This window comes from Hoplias malabaricus, chromosome 12, assembly GCF_029633855.1.
Source record: "Hoplias malabaricus isolate fHopMal1 chromosome 12, fHopMal1.hap1, whole genome shotgun sequence".
Taxonomy (NCBI): Eukaryota; Metazoa; Chordata; class Actinopteri; order Characiformes; family Erythrinidae; genus Hoplias; species Hoplias malabaricus.
This window is the reverse complement of record NC_089811.1, coordinates 17922038-17946743: the sequence shown is the minus strand read 5'-3', so window position 1 is coordinate 17946743 and position 24706 is coordinate 17922038. Positions and strand designations below refer to the sequence as shown.

General features: G+C 38.6%; 1 protein-coding gene across 9 annotated transcripts in view; it reads left to right on the top strand.

Moving 5' to 3' along the window:
- Nucleotides 1-24706, top strand: part of lrrfip1a (leucine rich repeat (in FLII) interacting protein 1a) — a 99299-nt gene that overhangs the window by 9655 nt on the left and 64938 nt on the right. For 5 of the 9 annotated variants that reach the window (XM_066686899.1, XM_066686898.1, XM_066686895.1 and 2 more), the window contains exons 2-6: nt 8617-8703; nt 15044-15061; nt 15700-15756; nt 17718-17756; nt 18065-18124. In XM_066686899.1, the coding sequence (XP_066542996.1) occupies nt 8617-8703; nt 15044-15061; nt 15700-15756; nt 17718-17756; nt 18065-18124 (261 nt within the window). The remainder of the gene's footprint in view (nt 1-8616; nt 8704-15043; nt 15062-15699; nt 15757-17717; nt 17757-18064; nt 18125-24706) is intronic. The other 4 variants (XM_066686896.1, XM_066686892.1, XM_066686894.1 and 1 more) reach the window with 2 other exon arrangements.

Genomic DNA, 24706 nt, shown 5'->3' with positions numbered 1-24706 from the left:
TTGCTAAGGTGCTGCTTGGCAGTGGTTATGGTACTCCTAGATATTTACTAAGGTGCTGCATGCCAGTTGCTTTAGTGTCTAAGTTGGTTGCTATGGTTTTGTGAGGCAAATGTTAAGGTATTTCTATGGTTATAGGTCTGAGTTGCTAAGTTGTTTCTAGGTGATAATATAGCTGTTTGTTCCTGGACTATTACTACAGTATAAATATTGATTGGTGAAATTTTTCTAGGTAGTGCGGTGGTATGCTAGTGTAGTGGAGTATGGATCCAGATCAAGAAATGAAAAATTAAGACTCTGACTCTCCATTCTGTTTTATAAAAAGGAGGAGACGGGACCTGCATTCCACACACAAACTCACGCATACACCTATATCTGATAGCGAAGGCTAAGCAGAACACTTTTCAGTGACCCCCAGGATGACAGTGAGTGGTCCTCTTCAAACTTTATGACCACCAGATGACTAAGACCCCCTTCTTCTTCTGGACATTAAGTGGTACCCCCAATTTTATGACCCCATTAAGCCTAAAAGATCAATCAGAGCCTTGGAGCCAGGGATTAAAGAACCCCAGCATTTATTATCGTCAGTGTATATATATATATATATATATATATATATATATATATATATATATATATATACTACGCTACACTAGGTAGTTGCTAATGTGTTGCAAGGCAGTCAGCTAGGCATGTGTTGCTGTGGAGTGCTACCTTTCATTCATTCATTCATTATCTGTAACCGCTTATCCAGTTCGGGTCGCGGGGAGTGCCACCTTAAATACCCTAATATGTTACATTCAGATATCCATAAATGCACTGTTGTCTTATATTTTCTGCTAAATTTACAGTGTTAAAGCACAATGAAACAACAGTGGTGTTAAGGAGGACCTGAAAAAAAAATATGCTGGTTAATAAGGTGCTAACTTCACCCTTGTGTAGTATGCCAGTTCACCACAAAGCAGCAGGAGAGAGCAGACTTTTACCTGAAAAGGAGAGATGCTAGTATCAGTAAAACCTGGCTTTCCCAGTGTGCCATCAATCACACCTCATCTGCAGGGAAGAGGAATCACTCAGCTGGTCACCATAGCTCACCGAGGACATGAAAACGAGTTCAGAATTCTGTTGGAGGCTGTCAGCAGCAGTTAGGGGTCTGAGCAGAGCAAATTACACAGCGTGGCTACTTTCTCTGATAAGGATGCATTCTCTGTATATTTACACTGAACTTAGTAATTTGCTTTTATTTTAATGTTCACTCAAACGGTATGTTTCCATCAGAGTCAGGCTGGACAGGAAAGTAGTAATGAATTCAAATCAGAATATGAAATCATATCAAATTTATTTGTATAGTGCTTTTTGCAGCTGATGTTGTCACAAAGCAGCTTCACAGAATTCCAGTAAAGACAGAAGATTTAACATGAAGTGTAAAATATGCAGGTGAGCAAGCCAAAGGGAACAGGGGCAAGGAAAACTCCCTTAGGAAGGGAACCTCCCACCCCTGGCATACATTTTCCTGCAGGTAGTGGAGGTTTAACTGGCAACCTTCCAGTGTCAAGCTTTCTTGTCTAACAATTAGGCCACCACTGTTCCAGACATGAGCTCATAAAAAAGGGAGATTTTTATTTCTGTAAAGAGCATAGAGACTATGAGACCGTGCTTTAAATGCACTTTTGAGATAAAACTCAAATAGGGCAACCTTGATAATAAACTAATATGGACATATTTGGTGTAGTTTTGTAGTGTTTTTAAAGGTGGCCCTGATGAGTTCTGGTGTCTCTGTATTGAGAGGGATAGTTGATAAGTGGGGGAATTTTTGGTCTGCAAATTTCAGAAAAAAAATGGAAGAAAACCAAATTAGTCAGAGGAGGAAAAGCTAATACTTCTGGAATAATCCAATAAAAGCAGACAGGCGAGGGCATTTGAAACTGTGAATGGTGAATGAAATGGCACACTGTGGAGTTTGTTGACATGACATACCTTGCCTATTACTCACTAGAAGGATCCCGTAGCAAAAAATCTAAGAGCAATCATTAACTGCATTGCAGCAGGAAGAGCACAGCTGCAGAAAGTAGCGTGATCCAACTCAAAACGATCAAACAATTCTCTCGGTTGCAGAACACCCTTCTCTGTCATTCCTTAATTTGGTTGTTAATGTGTTTTGTGCAAAAGTTTAACAAACTTTAAGGGGTTCCTTAAGGGGATAAGACAAAGATAATAAAAAAATCTTAAATACATTAATTAACATTTTAAGGAAACCTTAAGGAAAAGGGTTACCATGTTTTTTGCAAACAATTTTATTTTAAGGAAACCTTAACTTGGACCTTAAGGAAAAACTTAACTTAAGGTGTTTTGTGCAACTGGCCCCTGTTCTCTGCAAAGAGTCCATCAGTCAGCCAATCAGTTTTTAGTGTGGGCAGGCAGTGTTTATTCTTTTTGTTTGTTTTTTTTTTGTTTGTTTTTTTTTTCAAAAAAGTTGGGACACTAAAAAAAATTGTGAATAAAAACTGAATGCAATGATGTGGAGGTGCCAACATCTAATATTATATTCAGAATAGAACACAAATCACAGATCAAAAGTTTAAATTGAGAGAATGTATCATTTTAAGGGAAAAAATATGTTGTTTCAAAATTTCATGGTGTCATCAAATCCCCAAAAAGTTGGGACAAGGCATCCCCCCTTCTTCTTACAACACTCAGCAGACGTCTGGGGACAGAGGAGACCAGTTTGTCAAGTTTAGAAATAGGAATGCTCTCCCATTCATGTCTAATACAGGCCTCTAACTGTTCAGTCGTCTTGGGCCTTCTTTGTCGCACCTTCTTCTTTATGATGCGCCAAATGTTCTCTATAGGTGAAAGATCTGGACTGCAGGCTGGCCATTTCAGTACCCAGATCCTTCTCCTACGTAGCCATGATGTTGTGATTGCTGCAGAATGTGGTCTGGCATTATCTTGTTGAAAAATGCAGGGTCTTCCCTGAAAGAGATGACGTCCAGATGGGATGTTGTTATGCATGTTGTTCTAGAACTTGAACATAGTTCTCTGCATTAATGGTGCCTTTCCAGACATGCAAGCTGCCCATGCCACAAGCACTCATGCAACCCCATACCATCAGTAATGTAGGCTTCTGAACGGAGCATTGATAATAACTTGGGTTATCCTTGTCCTCTCTGGTCCGGATGATATGGTGTCCCAGTGTTCCATAAAGAACTTCAAATCGTGACTCATCTGACCACAGAACAGTCTTCCATTTCGCCACACTCCATTTTAAAAGACCCCTGGCCCAGTGCAAACGTCTGAGCTTGTGGAGCTTGCTTAGAAATGGCTTCCTCTTTGCACTGTAGAGTTTCAGCTGGCAACGGTGGATGGCACGGTGGATTGTGTTCACTGACAATGCTTTCTGGAAGTATTCCTGAGTCCGTTCTGTTATTTCCTTAACAGTGGCATTCCTGTTTGAGGTGCAGTGACATTTAAGGGCCCGGAGATGACTAGGATCCAGTAGAGTTTTACGACCTTGGCCCTTGGCAATTGTTCCAGATTCTCTGAATTTTTTGATGATGTTATGTATGGTTGATGATGATAACTTAAAAGTCTTTGCTATTTTACGCTGGGTAACGCCATTCTAACGCCTTTCTGCGCAACAATGGTGGAATTGGTGATCCTCTTACCATCTTGGCTTCAGAGAGACACTGACACTCTGAGAAGCTCTTTTTATACACAATCATGTTGTCAATTGACCTAATTAGTGTTAATTGGTCTTCCAGCTGTTCGTTATAATGTTAAATTTACTCAGATTAACCTTTTCATCTGTCATCTATGTTACGAATAAAATATTGACATTTGCCATCTCCACATCATTGCATTCAGTTTTTATTCACAATTTGTTTAGTGTCCCAACTTTTTGGAATCCGGTTTGTAGATGGAATGCGTTCAGTGAGTGAGGAGGAGCATCATGGCAGAGCCAGAGAAAGCAAAGGCAGGACCTTCCTCATTTCACCTCTGACTACTCAAAAATGTACACGTTTGATAAAAGTGAAAAACAATGAAAGTATTGCCCACTGTACTGTTTGCCATAGTGATTTCATTAATGCCCACAGCAGACTAAATGATTGTAAAAGGCATGGTATGGTAAGTTCATGTGACAAATATACATATTAGCCCTCTCAATTCCTTTGGTGTGTGAGGTTTTCTAGCCCAGGGTCCAGGTCAGGGAGAACCTCCCTGACCTGTGATTTTGCAACTTGGGATTTCTGTATATCAGTGTGTGTTGCACTCTTTTGAGTAGATCAGACTCAGCAGTACAGCTGGAGATTTTTAAACCTGTGTCCACAAACTGCCCACATTGTTAGACGCACCTACCATGTTGATACACCATTCATGCATCATATTCACTCAAAGACGCCCAATGCATCAGCAATTGACCCATCTAGAGACAGAATCCACACTTTAGTGTAGTGTTTTTAAATGTGTTCTTTTGTGTTCTGGTGTCTCAGTGGTGTCTGGTGGAGTGTGAGAGGGAGGGATAGTGGATGAGTGGAGGAATTTCTGGTCTGCAGACAGGTGAAGGTGGGGATCGGGGGTCGGACTCTCTTCTCCAGTACCCCCGCATAGACCTTACCGGGGAGGCTGAGGAGTGTGATCCCCGTATAGTTGGAACACAACCTCCTATCCCCCTTTTTAAAAAGGGGAACCACCACCCTAGTCTGCCAGTCCAGAGGCACTGCCACCGATGTCCATGCGATGTTGCAAAGACGTGTCAGCCAGGACAGCCCCACAACATCCAGAGCCTTGAGGAACCCGGGGCGAACCTCATCCATCCCCGGGGCCCTACCACCTCGGCCACCTCAGCCCCAGTGATAGACGAAACAACCCGGCATATATAGTGGGTGGTTTCTTTTTTGATGTGTCTAAAACGGCATTAAGGTATGGTTCTAAGGCTGTCTTGCAGCGCAACAGAAAACACAAATCAGTGGGAAAAGATGAAAGCAAACATGGATTGAGTCACCAAAGCCCCAGAAACCGATGGAGCAGGATTGTGCTGTTTTTTCTAATTGCGGTTTTCTGTTTACAAATAAGAAATGAGTTGTATCCTGTTTTCCAATTTCAAAATCGTCTAAAAGTACATCTATCCTAAAACTATATTTTTATTATGAACGAAAGAGCTGCACTTATGCAGGAAAATAGCTGCAAGTTGGCCACCCCGATCAACTTACTTTGCCTGATAAAAAGGCTGTTTACATTATTACTACCTACAGGGTGGCTTTTTAAAATTAAATCCAAGTCTCCGTAAGACATAAAATATCAGTTTTCTGGTCAAACATTATTTCATTAAAAGTGACAGTTTAATATTTAAGGGATCTTAAGCAGAAAAAAATTAAGACAAGAGTTGCTGCTGTTGGAAACTGAATGCGATGGTGTATTTAAGTTATGATGATGAACTGTAGTTTTTTTTCCCTAATTTTATGTTAATTTTGGAAACAGACTTTCAATAAGGGGCGGTGCAGGTAGTGTTGCAGTCACACAGCTCCAGGCACCTGGAGGTTGTGGGTTCCATTCCTGCTCCAGGTGACTGTGTGTGAGGAGTTTGGTGTGTTCTCCCCATTTCCGCGTGGGTTTCCTCCGGTTGCTCCAGTTTCCTCCCACAGTCCAAAAACACACGTTGGTAGGTGGATTGGTGACTCAAAAGTGTCCGTAGGTGTGAGTGAATTTGTGTGTTTGTTGCCCTGTAAAGGACTACCTACCTCCTCCTATTATGATTATTTTGCACTACTGTTGAAGCTTGGCCTCAACTCTGATTTGTCAACAGTGGGTTATTCTACTCTGTCAGCTAACAAGTAGACTTTGTAGTGCTGCATGAGCTTTCTACCAATTTCAGTACTTAGCTGTAAAAGAAAAAATCACTAGGGGGAGCAGAAAAACCCCAAATCTTACCTTTTGTTCCTAAATGAGATAAAAACAATTTTATATAAGTGTCCTATGCCATTGTGAAAGATTATACTTGTGTGTTGGCATCTGAATTTCTGAATTTCAAACATCTTTTTCAACCCTATGTAGTACACAATGTAGTGGTGTAGTGGTATTAGTTTTGCAAATATTTAAAGTGCTCTATTTAGGGAGTGTATATGTCGGGAAGTAAATATTTGTGGACTTCCAGACTCAAGCAGTTTTAACCATGTTCGTCTAACTGCAGACCAATCACGGTCGTTGTTGTCTGCATAGACGCGACGAGTTGCATTTCTGGAGAGGTGTGCATCAGGCCATTCTACCTATGGCATAGGTTCAACACAAATTTAAATTGGGCATAATACTCTGGAGACAAGTGACCTCTGTTGTTTTGGAGGGGCAGCACTAGGAGTACTAATATTAATAGTTGATATAACAGAATTCATTGTATTTTTAGTCTTTGGCCATATCTGCTGTGTTCATCAGGCAGATCACAATTGCTTTATTTGACTGTTTTTTGGGTTGGTAAGATCCAGATCCCCAAATAAATGTGTTAATGCACTCAAAATGTACTTTTTTTTACATTAAATGTCCCGTTTAAAGTGTGGGTTTTATTTTTCTGAAACATATTTTTGGAAAGCTTTAAATTTATGCTGTTATTTTTATGCTGTTATTTTTTAATTTTAGCTGTTCATGTATTCATTGTTCACTCCCAAATTTCTAAAATTTGCCATGTTTATACTGTGTTTACAAACTAGTATGACATTCAGTGCAAAATGTGCAACAAGTCAGTTAGATGGTCGCTCTTCTATTTTGATTGGTTGACTGGAGTGTAGTGAACACGCATCACCAGCCTATTGTAACACATTCAGATTCAACAGCCTCAATAGTTTATATAAGGAGTGGAAGAAACATATTCGCTGATGAAAACAGAGTTGATGCAAAATAATTTGAATTAAAAATAGAAACAGTAAACTGCATGTGAACTGATAATGTGAGTCATATATTTCTAGTACTGATTGTATAAATATTGTGCTGTAGGGTGGATTAACAAATATACTTCAATAGAAAAATCACAGTGAATTTTCCCAATGAAATTTTCCCAATGAATGTTAACATTTTCCTGATATTAAGTGCTTTTAAAATGTTACGTGTGTGTGTGTGTGTGTGTGTGTGTGTATATATATATATATATATATATATATATATACATACAGGGGTTGGACAATGAAACTGAAACACCTGTCATTTTAGTGTGGGAGGTTTCATGGCTAAATTGGACCGGTGTGGTGGCCAATCTTCATTAATTGCCCATTGCACCAGTAAGAGCAGTGTGTGAAGGTTCAATTAGCAGGGTAAGAGCACAGTTTTGCTCAAAATATTGCAATGCACACAACGTTATGGGTGACATACCAGAGTTCAAAAGAGGACAAATTGTTGGTGCATGTCTTGCTGGCGCACCTGTGACCAAGCCAGCAAGTCTTTGTGATGTATCAAGAGCCACGGTATCCAGGGTAATGCGAGTATACCACCAAGAAGAACAAAACACATCCAACAGGATTGACTGTGGACGCAAGAGGAAGTTGTCTGAAAGGGATGTTCAGGTGCTAACCTGGATTATATCCAAAAAACATAAAACCACGGCTGCCCAAATCGCGGCAGAATTAAATGTGCACCTCAACTCTCCTGTTTCCACCAGAACTGTCCATCGGGAGCTCCACATGGTCAATATACACGGCCGTATATTGGCCGCATGTATTGTTCTCTGATGAGTCCACCTTTACTATTTTCCCCACATCCGAGAGAGTTACGGTGTGGAGAAGCCCCAAAGAAGCGTACCACCCAGACTGTTGAATGCCCAGAGTAAAGCATATGGATGGATCAGTGATGGTTTGGGCTGCCATATCATGGCATTCCCTTGGCCCAATACTTGTGCTAGATGGGCGCGTCACTGCCAAGGACTACCGAACCATTCTGGAAGACCATGTGCATCCAATGGTTCAAATATTGTATCCTGAAGGTGGTGCTGTGTATCAGGATGCCAATGCACCAATACATATAGCAAGACTGGTGAAAGATTGGTTTGATGAACATGAAAGTGAAATTGAACATCTCCCATGGCCTGCACACCAGATCTAAATATTATTGAGCCACTTTGGGGTGTTTTGGTGGAGCGAGTCCTCCGCCAGCATCACGTAGTGACCTGGCCACTATCCTGCAAGAAGAATGGCTTAAAATCCCTCTGACCACTCTGCAGGACTTGTATATGTCATTCCCAAGACGAATTGACGCTGTATTGGCCGCAAAAGGAGGCTCTACACCATACTAATAAAGTATTGTGGTCTAAAACCAGGTGTTTCAGTTTCATTGGCCAACCCCTGTGTGTGTGTGTGTGTGTGTGTGTGTGTATATATATATATATATATATATATATATATATATATATATATATATATATATATATATGTGTGTGTTTAATGAATGACTTAGATTCCTCTTCATTACAAAGTAACTGATGACTTATAAAAAATAAATAAATAAATAAAAATTATTTCTAAAATCAGATTTTCTTGGTCAGACATGTATATGTACATGAACTCAATGATTGATATCCTGTGAAGAGATTATGGATGAGAAATTATGGAGATCCCTTATGAACATGTTAAATTTCTCCATCAGGCTGAGACACGACTGGCAGCTAAAAGGGCAGCCAGAGCAGAAGCTCGTGAGATCCGCATGAGGGAGCTGGAGAGGCAGCAGAAAGAGGTAAAACAAAAGGATTACAGATATTCACATCTCCTTCTTTACATTCTTACATTCTGTATGCATGTATATGTACTGGTATATGTAATGAATCTGTAAAATTTCCACGGGTCAGAAATGACCTGCCTTTACTAAACCCCTAAAAATAAATATTAAACCCAAAATCTATCTTGGATGAAGGGGAAAAAACTTTCAGTCATCACAAACTTTGTGAATAGCTTTTCACAGTGCTGAAAGATTGCATTTAATCAGTGGACACCACTTACCTATATTAAAACACACATGCCATGACATGCATATTTAAGGTTGAAGATAATTATAATTACAACAATTCAAAATGTGATTTTTGCTGATTTGTTTCTACTCCTGGAGTCTTTTCCAGGCACTGATCCTACATGTACTTTTGTATAATTCTAAAATTACGATTCTGCTCAAGTCAAAGCTGAATATCATGTATATCATTCATTAATTTATTCCACAACCACCCCAAATCAGGGTCATGGTAGATCTGAAGCCAATTCAGATATGTATTGTATTTGTAATAGTATTAAAGACTTTCCAAATGATGTGAATTATTGGTGTTTAATCAAAGCATATGTGTTTCATGTTCACATCAAGTCTAAACAGAGATATACTGTCACGGTGTATAGAAAAAGAGGCAGCCGAATGCAGGAAACAAGAAAACCACATTAATGAAGTCAGATACAGGTCCAGGGTCATAAAAAATAAAGAAAGAGTTCAGGCAAACCATACACATAAAGCAAAACCAAGACATAATCAGAAAAAGTCAGGCTATAGGTCAGAATAGGAAATAGACTACGGATGCTTAGCAATTAATGACACTGAACACAAACAATACTTATCAAAGAGTCACCGAACCAATAATCTTCTGAGTCTGGGCGGCAACCTCCAGGGAACTAGCGGCCAACAGAGACCTAGGATGGCCCCAAGTTCAGGGGACAGGTCCATCAGAAAAGCATGAATGGAAGTTCACTTTTAGACCAGAGTCTAGGAAGTCCCTGGCAGCCACCCAGATTCTCTCCTCAGGACCATATCCCTCCCAGTCCACCAGGTATTGGAGGCCACCAGCCCGTCTCTGGGAGTTCAAGAGCTCACGGACGGCATAAACATGAGAGTCTTGCATGTCTATGGCAGGTAGAGGAACCCTCTCCATGCCAGTCATGTTCAGCGGACCTTTAATAACAGGTTTAAGAAGAGACACATAATTGAATTAGATATGCAATAATGTGGAAGCATTGAGAGGAATCTTCATGGATCATCTTGATTGGCCAATATATTTAGCTTGTAATTTTTTTACAGTCTCTGATCATCCTTATGTTTTGTGTAGATAACCATACTCTGTCACACGGCTGAAAGGAGGGAGTAGATCCCCTCTTTCTATCCTCAAATTCTTTGTTTCTGCATAGAACTTTTTCAATACAAAGGTGCACTTGACCCCAAACCTCAGTTGGTGGCAGTCCAGGGTGCTAACAGGACTGGTAACCTAAAACACATTAAAACGGGGTGATACCTGTGGTCTGTTAATATGTCTTGGGATGCCATAATTCCTGAAAACATGCTGAAAAATGGCCTCTGCTGTCTGGAAGGAGGAAGGCAGTCATTGACTACAGATAATACCATGGTAAAACCCTGGGAGACAGGCAAATCTATCACAAAGTTCCACACTGAAAGCTGTGGAACAAGAGCTTAAGGTCCCAGTGTGTGGCCTAGGACAGACATGCCTGTGGAGCAGAAGAATCTCTTTGTGCTTTTGTGAGTTAAATAAAGCTTCTTAAATATATATATTTTGGATTTTAAGCAATGTCCCAACATTTCTTGAAATGGAGTTTGTATATAAAGTTTGTTAATAAATAATAAAGTCATTATCTGCTACTGCCCTACTCCATGGGATAACAGAATTATTGATGTTGTCAGCAATGTTTAAGTGAAGGGTGTGGATGTAGTAGTGAATGGACACTTTGACTGAGCTTAGAAAAGATTTTGTGCTTCATCAGGGCACTTATAAACCTCAAACAATTATTGCTTTAGTTACCATGACTAAATATTTTAGAAAATCATCAATTTCCTGCAGGAAATCAGGAGTAGGACATGGTGGCTTATAAATTGTAATAAAAAAATAAGAAAAAAAATATTTATTTATTAGTTTTATATAATTCATGCTGGTATAAATCAGCTTAAATGTGGATCATGGAAATATTAAACGCATATTTTCCTCTCTCTTGCTTGTTTTCCTTCTTAAAGGAAAACCTTTCTTCAGATCTGGTGTCAAGTTAAATACAAACGTTTTCTGGAATTCTAACAAGTTATAAAACAAAGATATTTTAATTTAAAACTACATAATAATCAGACACAAGATAAGATGTAAAATATCTTATGCCAATCCATTAGAGCTTCACACAGGGCCCACGCCACTCTCTTCCTTCCAGCAGCCACACAATTTCCATTGTTCCAATCCTATGGCTATGCCCTATGGTGGCTGTGGCCGATTATGATCTGATCAGCAACCAGCTACCTTTAACATATATGGTTAATCATTGAGTCCATCACATGAGTACCAAAACCACCCACTGCATCACTAGCTTTTCACAGAGGTCATCAGGTAGCCACCTCCCCTTGTCAGTGTTTCAATTAATTAAGCCCACAACACCTTCAGAAGGCTCAACAGTGAAGTGAACCTGCAGTTTTTTACCTACGTCCACCAGTAATTTCAATTTTTTCCAATTTAATTTTGAACAATAATTGATTGTGTCATGATGAGATAATCACAGAACAAATTTTTGAAACTCTGCACGCTGAGCTGCTCTGAAAATACATTGAACTCTATGGGAGCCAAAACCCTCCCTAGTGCCAAACAAAAATTCATAACTCAAGAACTGCATTTTCAAATGATCTCAAATTTATAGGTGCTGGAAAGGGGAAATTTCTCTACCATTTAACATTTAAGTCTCTAGGTGAAAGTATAAGGAAAGTATGGGGAAATGTTTGGCTAAAAGGTAAAAAAAAAAAGGCTTTCCGGGAAGAGGAGCTAGAGTGCGATGACATCATGCACTCTATCCATCCCCCATTCAAGTGAATGGATGGATATGGAAGGAGAGATTAAATAGGACAGATGAGTGAAATATTTTTGACATGATGGGTCTCGGAGTGATGAAATCTCGTGGCCATAGCTCCAAAATTGACCGAGTTAGAGCAGGTTGAGATTTTGCCCAACACATTCTTATGGGAAAAACTATAACTTTGGAAGCTTGTATTCTGAAATCCGTAATTGTGCTTTCGCCCAAGCGACCCGAGTTGGCATAGGATCTATGAACGTGTGAAGTTTTGTGGCTGTAGCATGAAAAACCTAGGAGGAGTAGCATTTAATATTTTGTGAATAGAATAATAATAAGTAAGAAGAACAGATAAGTTTTCGAAGAACAGTAATTTGGCTTTGACAAGCCAAATTAATAATACTCTAGACAAGATATAGTGTAACTTGTTGCTGATCATAAATGACCATAACAACCTTATTGGTTTGGGTTAGGATTTAAATGGCCAGATCAGTAATTACAAGAATGATGTGGTCGTAGGTAGGAGGAGTGCAGGTTTGGCCCTATATGAAGCTCTCATGGATTGGAATATGATATATTACATCTTATTCATTCATTCATTATCTGCAACCGCTTATCCAATCCAGGGTCGCAGTGGGTCCAGAGCCTACCTGGAATCATTGGGTGCAAGGTGGGAACACACACTGAAGGGGGCGCCAGTCCTTCACAGGGCAACACAGACACGCACACACACACACACACACACACACACACATTCACACTTTTGAGTCGCCAATCCACCTACCAACGTGTGTTTTTGGACTGTGGGAGGAAACCGGAGCACCCGGAGGAAACCCACAGGAACAACACACCAACTCCTCACAAATAGTCACCCGGAGCGGGAATTGAACCCACAACCTCCAAGCCCCCGGAGCTGTGTGACTGCGACACTACCTGCTGCGCCACCGTGCCGCCCATATTATTACATCTTATCCTGTGTATAATTACAAGTAGTAGTATTTTAGAGTTAAATGCATTTTCCAGTTTTACTCTCAGCGCCAGGTGGGCTGCAGCACCCACAGCACACATTTTGCACAGTTATGCATATTCGTGAGAAAATGAAACTCTGGAACTCTGAGAGGACCAGTAAATACATGGATGTGATGAGTGATTACACACTTTCTAAATAATTTTTAAACGAGGCAATGGTTATCCAGTCTCTCAAGCATTGGTCACAGTTTAACTCCTAGGGTTCAGGTAGGTAATCTTGCTTAGGTCCGTCTCTATACATTTCTGTTTTTTAATATAATATTTTGATGTCTATTTATAAATAATTACCATACCTACACTTGCTATCGCTATTATTTGCACCTTAATTTTTGCGTCTTTGATACATTTCTATATTTTATAGCTTAAAAATATTTTTATAGGTTTAATATAGTATTAACTATTATAGTATAACTACACTGTATTTTTATATATACCACTTATCATCCTATATCTTCTTACATATTGTATTACAAATAAATACCAATAGCTAAATTGTAACAGGTCTTTATTCCAATTGTTACATTTATTTGCAGGCTCACTTAAATTACATCCTAGCAATTTACTGACTAATTAGACCACGGAACACAAAGTTGTTCTGCCATGGCACTAATCCATGGGGTGGCTAAGAGAATGCAGTTAGGTCATTCCTTGTGCCAGTAGCAACTCTGGTGGAATGGGACATTTAGAGGTAGGGAAAATCTAGTTTCTAAAAGATTAGTGCCCCCTTCCAACACTCTTCGCCACTTGCCGGCTGTGGTGATCAATGTAGGTAATCAATACTGTTTAGAGCAACAAAAAAAGGCACTGCTTTTTCAGGCAGAATTTCAAATGTTTGCCCAAGGATTCTCCACCTTGCCACCAAAATGCCAAATGTGTTTTCAGTATGGCACTGGAGTGACAGAATTTGTAGATCTGTTTCATCCCTACTGAGATAAAAAATTTTTTTTGCATGCATCTGCATCACACTACATCAACCATAGACAACCAATATATGGCATTTCATGTAGCCATCAGGAAAATGCAGTGTTCAAACTTGTATATATAGTATTCACTCCTGGGATACCGAGAGGCCTTGATATTTACATGCTTTTCATCTATGATGATGATGCAGTTTGTAAAGTGCCATAGTCACCAAAAAATGAGCTGCGATACCTTAAAATTGGGCAGGGAAGAAACTCTGGCTGCAGTGCTTTACATAAAGCTTTGCAGACCTTCAACACAGTTAGAAGATGCTGTGCCTAACAACACTATGTTGCTAGCTGCTACAGCCTTTTGGCTTTCACCTGAAGCTAAAATATGAAGGGTAATTGCCAGTCTCTCTGAGTAATGTCTGTAGTCATGTTGTACATAAATTATAGTGAAATAACTTGTTGCAGAAGGTGGACCAGATAATTAAATCTATTTGCAGACCTCTGGGATTATCTGAAATGCATTTCCTCATATTTTTTTCAGCTCCAATATTATCTATTCAGTGGTTTCATGACAGAAGAATAAAGCAGCCTTAAGTGGTTGCGTGCTGGTTGCTGGGTTATCTCAGACAGTTGCTAACATTTCTGTTGTGCTTGCAAGTTTGCTGCTATGGTGTCACTAGGCTGTTGTTACGGTATAACAAATGGTTCTTATGGGGTTGTTATATGTTGCTAAGTTGATAGACAGATAGTTAAATAGATAAATAGACAAGTTTACTTAATCATGTGTCTGAATAACAGAAAAATAGAAAAAAAAAACTTATGACCAATATTGGAATTATGAGCCAATTGAGAGTTTTACATATATGAGCATGAATAAAATGCAATCTACCTTGTGAACTCAACAGTAGTGAGGCTCACTTAAAAAATTGCTAATAAAAACTGTAAAATGGTCAAATTTAGTGTTAAAAGGAAAGCACATTTCCCTGATTATTTGCATGTGTTAATGTTGTCAGCATTTTTAACATTCAAATATTAAAAACAAATCTTAATAAAATACCATTTTATGTAGTTACATTTAAATAGAAATATATGTACATTTCTGCTTCTTCTTCTTTTTTTTGGTGAAGCTTTTAACAATGAATATTCAGTTAATATTGAGTCCATACTGCAGGTTAAATTAAACTGTCCCATAAAGATATTTTAAAACTTGCAAATGAACATTTATGTATCTGTCTAGGAAAACATTCAGTAAATTTTCATTCTCTTTGTTCTTTTTCTGTTGTCTTGTCTATTCCCTGTTTTCATCATTTCTGCCATCCATCCCTTCTGTAGATTTATCAAGTCCAGAAGGTAGGATGTTCTGCTCTGCTTGTCTGCATATGTAGATTTTCAGTGTTAGTTAGTTTGATCTATATACATTTTATACATTTGTTTTTTCAAAATATAGAATTTGTTTTGGTGAGTTGACTTGAATAAGATTAGAGCATGATAATTAGTAGTGTTTTGTGGTTTTTGATGAAAATATAAATACACAATAATATAATTTGCTATACAGATAATTTAATAATGAATTTCACCTTGTTTGAACATGCACTGAAATTTAGACTGAAAGGTCTGTTCATTTTTTTCTGCTTCACTTTCAAAAATTATAAAATATTTGCAGATTATGCTATTTTTTTATTATTTTTATAAGAGTACACAATCTTCAGTAAAATTATTTAATTTGAATAGCATAAAAATTGCATGGTATTGATATATTGAAACAGTTGTAAGTTATATCATGCTTATATTTTTGTTTTAATGTAATTTTTTAGAGTTAATATCTCATTTTTGTTTAATCTTAACTACTGCATTTTTTATCTTCACATTTACTGCTTGGACAAATTATCTTTTGCTAATTAGCTTTTTCTGTTTTAACTCAATATTCTTTCCTTCTTGCCTCTCCTCCTGTATTATGTTCTATCTTCCATGTTCTCTCATTTCCACAGAAATACTATGGATTTGATAGCTTGAACAACAAATGGGGAAACATTGAACAATGGATGGTATTATTTGATATAATATGATTACAGAAGGCATGGAATTAAAGAAGATTTAAAATTCAAATTTATTATTGATGACATTATTTTGTGCTGAGGTGCATAAAAACTCTAGTAAGCAATTAAGCTGTTAAAATGAAACACAAAATTAATTATTATTTTTTATTTAAATGTGCATGAAATTAATACAAATTAACTATTACTCACTTTAATTAGTTAGCATTTAGGTGTATGCTTATAAACAAAGAGTAGCTTACATTTGAAAAAATCTAGACGTAGGCAGCAGTAAATAGCTGAACCCCTCTGAATTTTGTGACCACACAGGGAATTTGGAACAGCAGAGATTGCGAACATTTTAATCACAGAATATGGTTGTTACGTGATATTAAGATGCAAAGGTTTAACTTGACACATCCATGCAGTTGTGTGCAGTAAATGATTGGTAACAATATACAATAAGACTATATTAATTAACAGTACTCATGACAGAAGTGAATGTTACTGCATAGTCTAGTTAAGATGTTATTGTTTTTTAATTTTATTAGTTAAGCAATGCCTCAGTTAATCATTATTATTATTACTTCTAATGATAGAAATTAAAACACCAGTTTTTACATAAGGGTGTATTAACTAACAGTACTTAGGGCAGAAATAAACATTAATAAATGGTTAAATAATGTTTTAACTAATTACTAGCAGGTGCTATTTAAAACAATGTCTACCTAATGTACACCTAATGTCTCAATTAAACATTAATTAACAATACTTAAAACATTCTTAACTATTATTAAAGTGTTATGTAATGATTCAGTTAATCATTAACTAATGATAGAAATAAACACCTTTTTACATAAGAATATATTAACTAACCATACTTATGGCAGTAATAAGCATTACTAAATTACTAATTGACACTAGTTAAAACATTAATAAGTGTTTTTATACTTATAAATAATGTCTTAATTAAACATTAATTAACAATACATACAACAATCTTAATTATTATTAAAATTTTAACTAATGACTCAGTTAATCGTTAACTAATTGAAACATCTCCCACTGCATATATTTAGGTGTTTCCCTGATCAATCTAATCAGCTCATTAACAAGCTATACCTGAGTTAATGTGCTTGTATTAGACACTAAGATGCGCAGGTCAGGTGTCCACTTATGTCTTGAGGCTGTGCTGTGTTTATTTGGGCTCAGGCTCCATGGTATTCATGTAGAAGCTTGCTTTTTTGTTTTTGTTTTTTTTATTATGAATTAAGTATAATACTGTATACATATACCACAATAAACACCAGCTATTAATTGTTTAATGTATTACATAATCATAATTAATAATTACTTAATGTTGTTTGTGACCCTTATTGTAAATTTGACTGCATACTCCTCTAATAAATGAAACAGAATATTTAACAAATATTACCTATCATTACATTATTACATTATTAAGGATTACGTATATTTAAGTAATGCTTAGTTAATATTTATTAGACCGTCTATAAGCCTGTATAAGGAAATGTGCATTCAACTTTACAATAAAAGTCACAAAATGTAGTAATTAAGGACTACTTGTTTGTTAAAAAAAAAAAAAAAAAAAAAAAAATATATATATATATATATATATATATATATATATATATATATATATATATATATATATATATATATATATATATGATATTTTTTCCATAGATAGTAATCGTCATTATGCAGGGCTTACATGACTGAAAATAGCATTTTTTTTCTAACAAATACAAGTAAATTTGCTGACTGGGTATCCAGCATTTTGTTATTTTGCACTTCTGTTTATTTTAAAATTTGTTTTCAAACCCTTTTTAATAACAATTAACAAAGACAGTTGTGTGCTGTGAATATATTTTTCTTGCCTTTCCCTTTCTCTCTGAGTATTAGATAGTAATCTTTGGATGTTCTCTTTTCTATTATTCTATCTGGCTGTATAGGAGGACAGCGAACGCTGTACACACCAATCACAGAGACCGGTTTGTTTGTTTTTTCCCTGTTTCTTCACTTTGCCGACATGTTATATTTTTATTTCTCACTACAGACATGCATAATATGTGATTTTGTTATGCACCTATTTAAACATTTTGAGAACTGAGAATGGGTTGTAATTTTTTTTAATGCATTTATGACAAATCTGAAATGGAAAAATTTCTTTAACCATTTCCATCTTATTGACCAGATACATTGTTATAGAATCATCCATAATTTATAGTATGTTCCAGGGATATTTTTGCTGGTTACAACAAAATGAAACACCTTTCTTTCATTTTTTATTTCATTGCAGTTATCAGAGATGTCAGATGATGAAGAGCGAACAACAGTTGAGAGCAGGGGCAACATTCAGGTCAGTAGCAGATTTTTATTACCCAGCCTTGGATATGGATGTAGAAATATTTGTTAATGCTATTGTACCATATTACCCAGAGTGTGCAAAGGTAAGCTATGGCTTAAGAAGTAAACAAAATGTTGAAATGTTTGTGTAAGAGTCCAGACAGGGGCCACTAGGCCACTCCCAGCTATCTTAGGTTTCTCTTTTCAAGGGTGCCATACAAGCCTGGCTAATAATTTTGGTAAAGTCCCTCGAGTGTTCTCCTGGGTCTTTTTCCTGTCCCCTTTACTTAAGTCTTCTTTTGCTCTCACCTTTTGAATGGTTCACTCTTCCTGTGATAGCTTTGGTTTCCCTGTTTAGTCCTTTGTATGTTTTAGTTTTCTGTTTATTATGAACTTGAATCCATTCACAAATAACTCAGTTGGTAGCTCACTCAATTAATATTGGCCTCTTGCACAAAAGGTCCCTGGTTGTAATCCACCCCTGTGCAAGCTACCACATTACAGTTTGCGTTGCGAGAATTAATTAAAATAAGAAATGCCTACAAAGCCTGGGAGCTATGTAATCAGCTGTTTGATAACTGACAAAAGCCTAAACCATCCTATTAAAATAGATTGATGAAGATTTATACATTATATACACATTGTTTTATTCACTTTTACTGTTAAAGCAATGCAAGACTGAAATAATCAGCAATTGAACTGAATTGCTCGTAGTTTGACTTCCAGTGAATAAGGTAAAGTGCAGTGTGTAGTTCTGTTTTTTTTATGATGGGTTGGATTGTGACAGACTGTGAACTAATACATTGTGCTACTTGCTGTTCAGCAGTCAAATGGCCTGGGGAAGCAGTGTATTTCCTGATACAGCCCAACATGAGGCTCTTCACAGTGCAGGTCAAGAATGCCCTTAGAATGCAAGGATTTATATGGAACCTTCTCAACCATCTAAGGTAGAAGATGTGCCTTCTTCACCACTTGTGTGGTGTGTTCTGTCCATGTTAGATCCTTGGTGATGTGAACAGCAACTTGAAGCTGCTGACCCTCTCCACTGTGGCTCCATTGATGGAAATGGATGTGTGTACTCTTCAGCTTCCTGAAGTCAAGCTCCTTGGTCTCCTTGACATGTAGAGAAAAGTTATTTTCCTGAAACAGGTTGGTCAGGAAGCTAACCTCCTCTCTGTATGTTGCCTTGTCATTGTTGGAGATGAAGCCCATGATTGCCATGTAATCAGCTAACTTAATGATGACATTATAGCTGTGTCTGGCTGTGCAGATATGGGTGTATAGGGGCTACATGAGGGGACTGAGCACACAGCCCTGAGGGTCTCTGGTGTTGAGAGTCCAGGAGGAGGATGTAATGCTGCCTATCCTTACTACCTGCAGTTAGCCCATCAGGAAGTTCCGGATTCGGCTGCCCAGAGACCTGCTAACACCCAAATCCCATAGTTTGGTGTCAAGCCTCAGGGGAATGGTGGTTTTGAACGCTGAGCTGTAGTCCACAATCAGTATCCAGTTGTGTCTGTCTTGTCTAGGTTAGAGAGGGCAGAGTGCAAAATCAGGGCTATTTCATTATTTGTAGATCAGTTCTGTTTGTATGCAAATGTAGTGGGCCCAGAGTGACAGGTAATGAGGAGCAGATAAGGTATATAATCAGCTTCTCTAAACACTTGCTTATGATGTGTTGGAGCTACTGGGTGCCTGTCATTTTAGCTAATCAAATCAAATTTATTTGTATAGTGCTTTTTAAAACTGATGTTGTCAGAAAGCAGCTTCCCAGAATTCCGGTGAGACAAATTTTTGACATGAAAAGTAAAAATATAAAGAATGTAAAAATCCCCAGGTGAGCAAGCCAAGGGCGACACTGGAAAGGAAATCTCCCTCAGCTGAGGAAGTAATCTTGGGATGAACCAAGGCCACAAGAGGTGACCTATCCTTCTCTGGTCAATCTACTTGTAATAATAGTTAGGGGTCTGTGAAAACTTCAGTGTAGCTGGTCTGAAGCATGGAGGAGGAGCTCGATAGTGATCTATCAGTGTGTAGCCGGACAGGTGGGCGGTCGTTTACTTGGAAAAAGGTAAAGGGATGGAACTAGTTTTAAACTGTTTGGTGTTTGTAAAGCAGAAAATGTGAACATTTCCAGAGTGTGGCTAATGACGGGCAAATCTGACTATGACAGCTTTAACTAAAAGGAGAGAACCAGAAGGACACACTCCACTGTCAACAAACCTGAGTGATCGCGTGAAGCGGAGGGACGACAGCACCAGCGTCTCAGTTTATTATAATTCCCTGTGTCCATGGACCCCCTGGATCTGCCAACTTTATCTATGGGGGAGCATTAACTACCAAAAGCAAAACTAAACAAATGAGTTTTTAACCTAAATTTGAAGATTGTGACTGAGTCCTGAACATTTTCAGGAAGATCATTCCAGAGTTGGGGGGGTTTATAAAAAATAGCTCTCTTCCCCATCTGAGGCCTTCTGAATTCTGGGAACTATTAAAAATCCAGTTCTCTGTCATCTGAGTAATCATGGAGGCTCATAATAGGAAATAGTATCTTGAAGGTATTCAGGAGCGAGCCCATATAGAGTTTTATATGTTAATAACAGAATTTTGTAATCTATGTGGAATTTAAAAGGCAGTAAATGAAGTGATGATAATAATAATAATAATAATAATAATAATAATAATACATTTTATTTTTGGCGCCTTTCAAAACTCTCAAGGTCACTGTACATAAGAAAATCAAAGCAAAACAACAGGTATAAACAAAGCTAATCAAAGCAGGCTAATTAAAGAGATACATAAAATCAAAGGACTAGGCTAAAGACTGTAAGCTGTCCTGAACAGGTGGGTCTTGAGGCGTGATTTAAAAATGTCCAGGGAGTCAATATTACGAATGTCCGGTGGGAGAGAATTCCAAAGACGGGGGGTGGCGCGGCTAAAAGATCTAGACCCCATGGTGGTCAGACGGGCTGGAGGGACAGTGAGACTGATGGATGAGGAGGATCTAAGAGTCCGGCAGGGTCTGTTTATGTGGAGGAGCTCTGTGAGGTATGGTGGAGCAAGGTGATGGATGGCCTTATAAGTAAGCAATATGAGTTTAAAGTCAATGCGAGATTTAACAGGGAGCCAGTGGAGCTGTTGAAAAACAGGGGAGATGTGATCAATGGATGGAGTTCTAGAGATAATACGGGCTGCAGCATTCTGAACCAGTTGTAACTTATGAAGGGACTTGAAGGGGAGACCAGATAAAAGAGAATTGCAATAGTCCAGACGGGATGTGACCAGGGAGTGGACCAGGATGGCAGTGTTGTCAGGAGTGAGGGAAGGACGGAGGCGGTTGATATGACGAAGATGGAAGTATGCAGAGCGAGTAATGTTATTTATATGGGTTTGGAAAAACAGAGTGCTATCAAGGACGACACACAGACTCCTTACCTGAGGGGAGGGGGAAACAAAAGTATTGTTAATGGGGATGGAGAAACTGTTTACTTTTGCAAGATGAGGAGAACCTCTGTTTTATCACTGTTGAGTTTGAGAAAATTGGAGGAGAACCAAGACTTGACTTCCTCTAAGCAATTGCATAGGGAGGTGGGAGGGAGAGAGGAAGTGGGTTTGCTAGAAGGGTAGAGCTGGGTGTCGTCAGCATAGGAATGAAACTGGATGTTGTGTTTACGGAAGATATGACCAAGGGGTAGAAGATAGATCATGAAGAGAATGGGACCAAGGACAGAGCCTTGAGGAACACCGGAAGTGAGAGAGAATAAACTGAGTGCGGTCAGAAAGATATGAGGCGAACCAGTCCAGTGGTGTGTTGGAAAAACCGATAGCTGATAGTCTATGGAGGAGGATAGAATGGGAGATGGTGTCAAATGCTGCACTCAGGTCAAGAAGAATGAGTATAGATAAAACACCCGAGTCCGCTGCAGTCAGAAGGTCATTTGTTATTTTGAGGAGAGCTGTTTCTGTACTGTGATGAGGATGAAACCCAGATTGAAACTGCTCATAGAGGTGGTTATTAGAGAGATGGGAATGAACCTGAGAGGCAACTGTCTTCTCTAGGATTTTTGAAAGAAAAGGTAGGTTAGAGATGGGACGAAGGTTATTGAAGTTGTTAGGATCTAGACTGGGTTTCGTTAGAATAGGGGTGACTGCAGCAGACTTTAAAGATGAAGGGACAGATCCAGAAGTGAGGGAGGAGTGAATAATGGCAGTTATCAGAGGCAATAATGAAGATAAACATGCTTTAACCAGGGGTGTTGGGAGAGGGTCAAGTTGAGAAGTGGAAGGTTTAGATTTATGGATGAGATCAGAGATATTGGAGATAGTTGGAAGTTGAAATGTAGTAAATGGGTGAATATAAGGGGCTGAAACTGGAGAAAATAATGAACAGAGAGTGTCAGGAAGCAATTGTTGGTGTATCAGATCTATTTTGGTATTAAAGAATGACATTAGTAAGTTGCAATGGTCGGCAGAGTAGAAATGTGAAGGTAAAGAGTCTGGTGGGCGGAGAGTGGAGGTGACCAAAGAAAACAGGGTCCGTGTGTTTCCATCACCAGCTCTAATTAGTTGGGAGAAGTATTGGGATTTTGCTGTACGAAGGTTGTCTTTATATAGAAGGAGATAGTTATTATACAGATCCTTGTGAGTCCAGTTTTCCTGAAGAGGTGCTCCAGCTGGCGTCCAGTAGATTTGAGCTGACGTAGGTAAGATGTGAACCAAGGAGCTGAATGGGTGAAAAAGACAGTCCGGGTTTTTAAAGGAGCGAGTGAGTCCAGTAGAGAGTGAAGTCCAGTGTTATGGAGATGAACCAAATCATCAGTAGTGGCTGAATTACTAGGATTAGGAAGACTGTCAATACCTGATAAAAGTGAAGTTAGATTAACATTTTTGATATTACGATACGTAATGGTATGTGGTGGTCTATTTTTAGATAAAGCCATAATGATTTTGAATGAAATAACAGAATGATCAGAGACAGGGAGGTCGGACCAGGTCCAAGGTATGTCCTTTAGAGTGGGTTGGGAAGTTGACATGCTGTTGTAATCCAAAACTGTCCAGGCAAGATGTAAAATCCTTAGTAGTGGTATGGTTTACATTGTCCATATGTATGTTGAAATCACCAAGCAGAATAATATTGGAAAAATGTGAACAGAGGAATGTGAGAAATGCTGAAAAGTCATTTATGAAATCTTTATTAGGCTTGGGAGGACGATATATAGTAGCCAGAACAGTTGGTTTTGGACCATGCAGCTGTATGGCTACTACTTCAAATGTGATGTAGACAGGTAAAATGAGTGTGGTGGCTTTCAACTGCTCACGGTAAAGTATCGAGATACCTCCTCCTCGACCAGTAACACGCGACTGAGAGATGTAAACAAACCCAGCCGGCGTTAGCTCATTTAGCTGGGAGAAGTCCCCTGGTTGTTGCCACGTCTCAGTAAGACAGAGAATGTCGAGCTTACGGTCGAGGAGGATGTCCCGGAGGAGAAGGCTTTTACCCGTGAGGGACAGAGTGTTGAGAAGCCCGACGTTAACTTCACAATGGTCCGTGGATTCAATGATGTTAGCCGACCTAGCTATCCTGACTAAGACAGCACGGTCCACTTTCCTGTCAGGGTTTCTCCAAGGGCGACGAGATTTAGACCAGATGGTATTTATGGCCAAGGAGTCGTCAATGTGGAAGTTCCATCGGGATCCGCGGTGGATGAATCTGCGTCGAGGAGGCCTGGCGATGTCCGGGTAGATGTGAAGTACTGGCGGCACAAGGGGCAGGTGGAACCTCAGCTTGAGAAGTTCAGCAGCTGAATACGGGTGTAAGGTTGCAGATGGATGAAATACTGTGGACAATACAGCCCAAGCGAAGACAAACCTTACGGCCAAGTCATTAATCCACATGGTGAAAAAGTAGAGATAGGAGACAGTAGGCAAATAAATAAATAAATAAATAACCGGAGAGCAGTGCCAGCTACACGCGCCAGTCTTCACTCTCTGGTCTCCATTCAGTCAGTACTGGGACTGGGTTAATATGCTCAAATTTTCTAGTTTTAGTGAGGACCCTGGCTGCAGTATTTTGAACTAGTTGAAGTTTACTGCTGGTGAATCCTGACAGTAGTGTGTTACAATAGTCAAGCCTTGAAGTAATAAAGGCATGTACTAATGATTCTGTGTCCTGCAGGGATAAGGCATTTCTAATCTTGGCCACGTTGCAAAGAGGTAAAAAAGCTTTCCTAGTGATACTGCCTATGTGTTGATCAAATGATAAATCTGGGTCAATTATGATACCAAGATTTTTTGCTGCTGAACCAGGTTTAACTGGAAAGTCAGCAGGATTAAAATTAAATCTGTACATTTATTTCTTGCCATCTTTGGACCCAAAATACCTCTGTTTTGTTGCTGTTTAGAAGGAGGAAGTTATGCAACATCCAGCCTTTCACGTCTTTTACACAGTCCTCTGTTTTCTTTACACTGTGTTTGTCATCGGGCTTGGCTGAAATATACAATTGTGTGTTGTCTACATAACAGTGAAAGTTAAAGTTATGGTTTCTTATAATTGTGCCTAGGGGTAACATGTATATTGTAAATAATAACGGTCCTA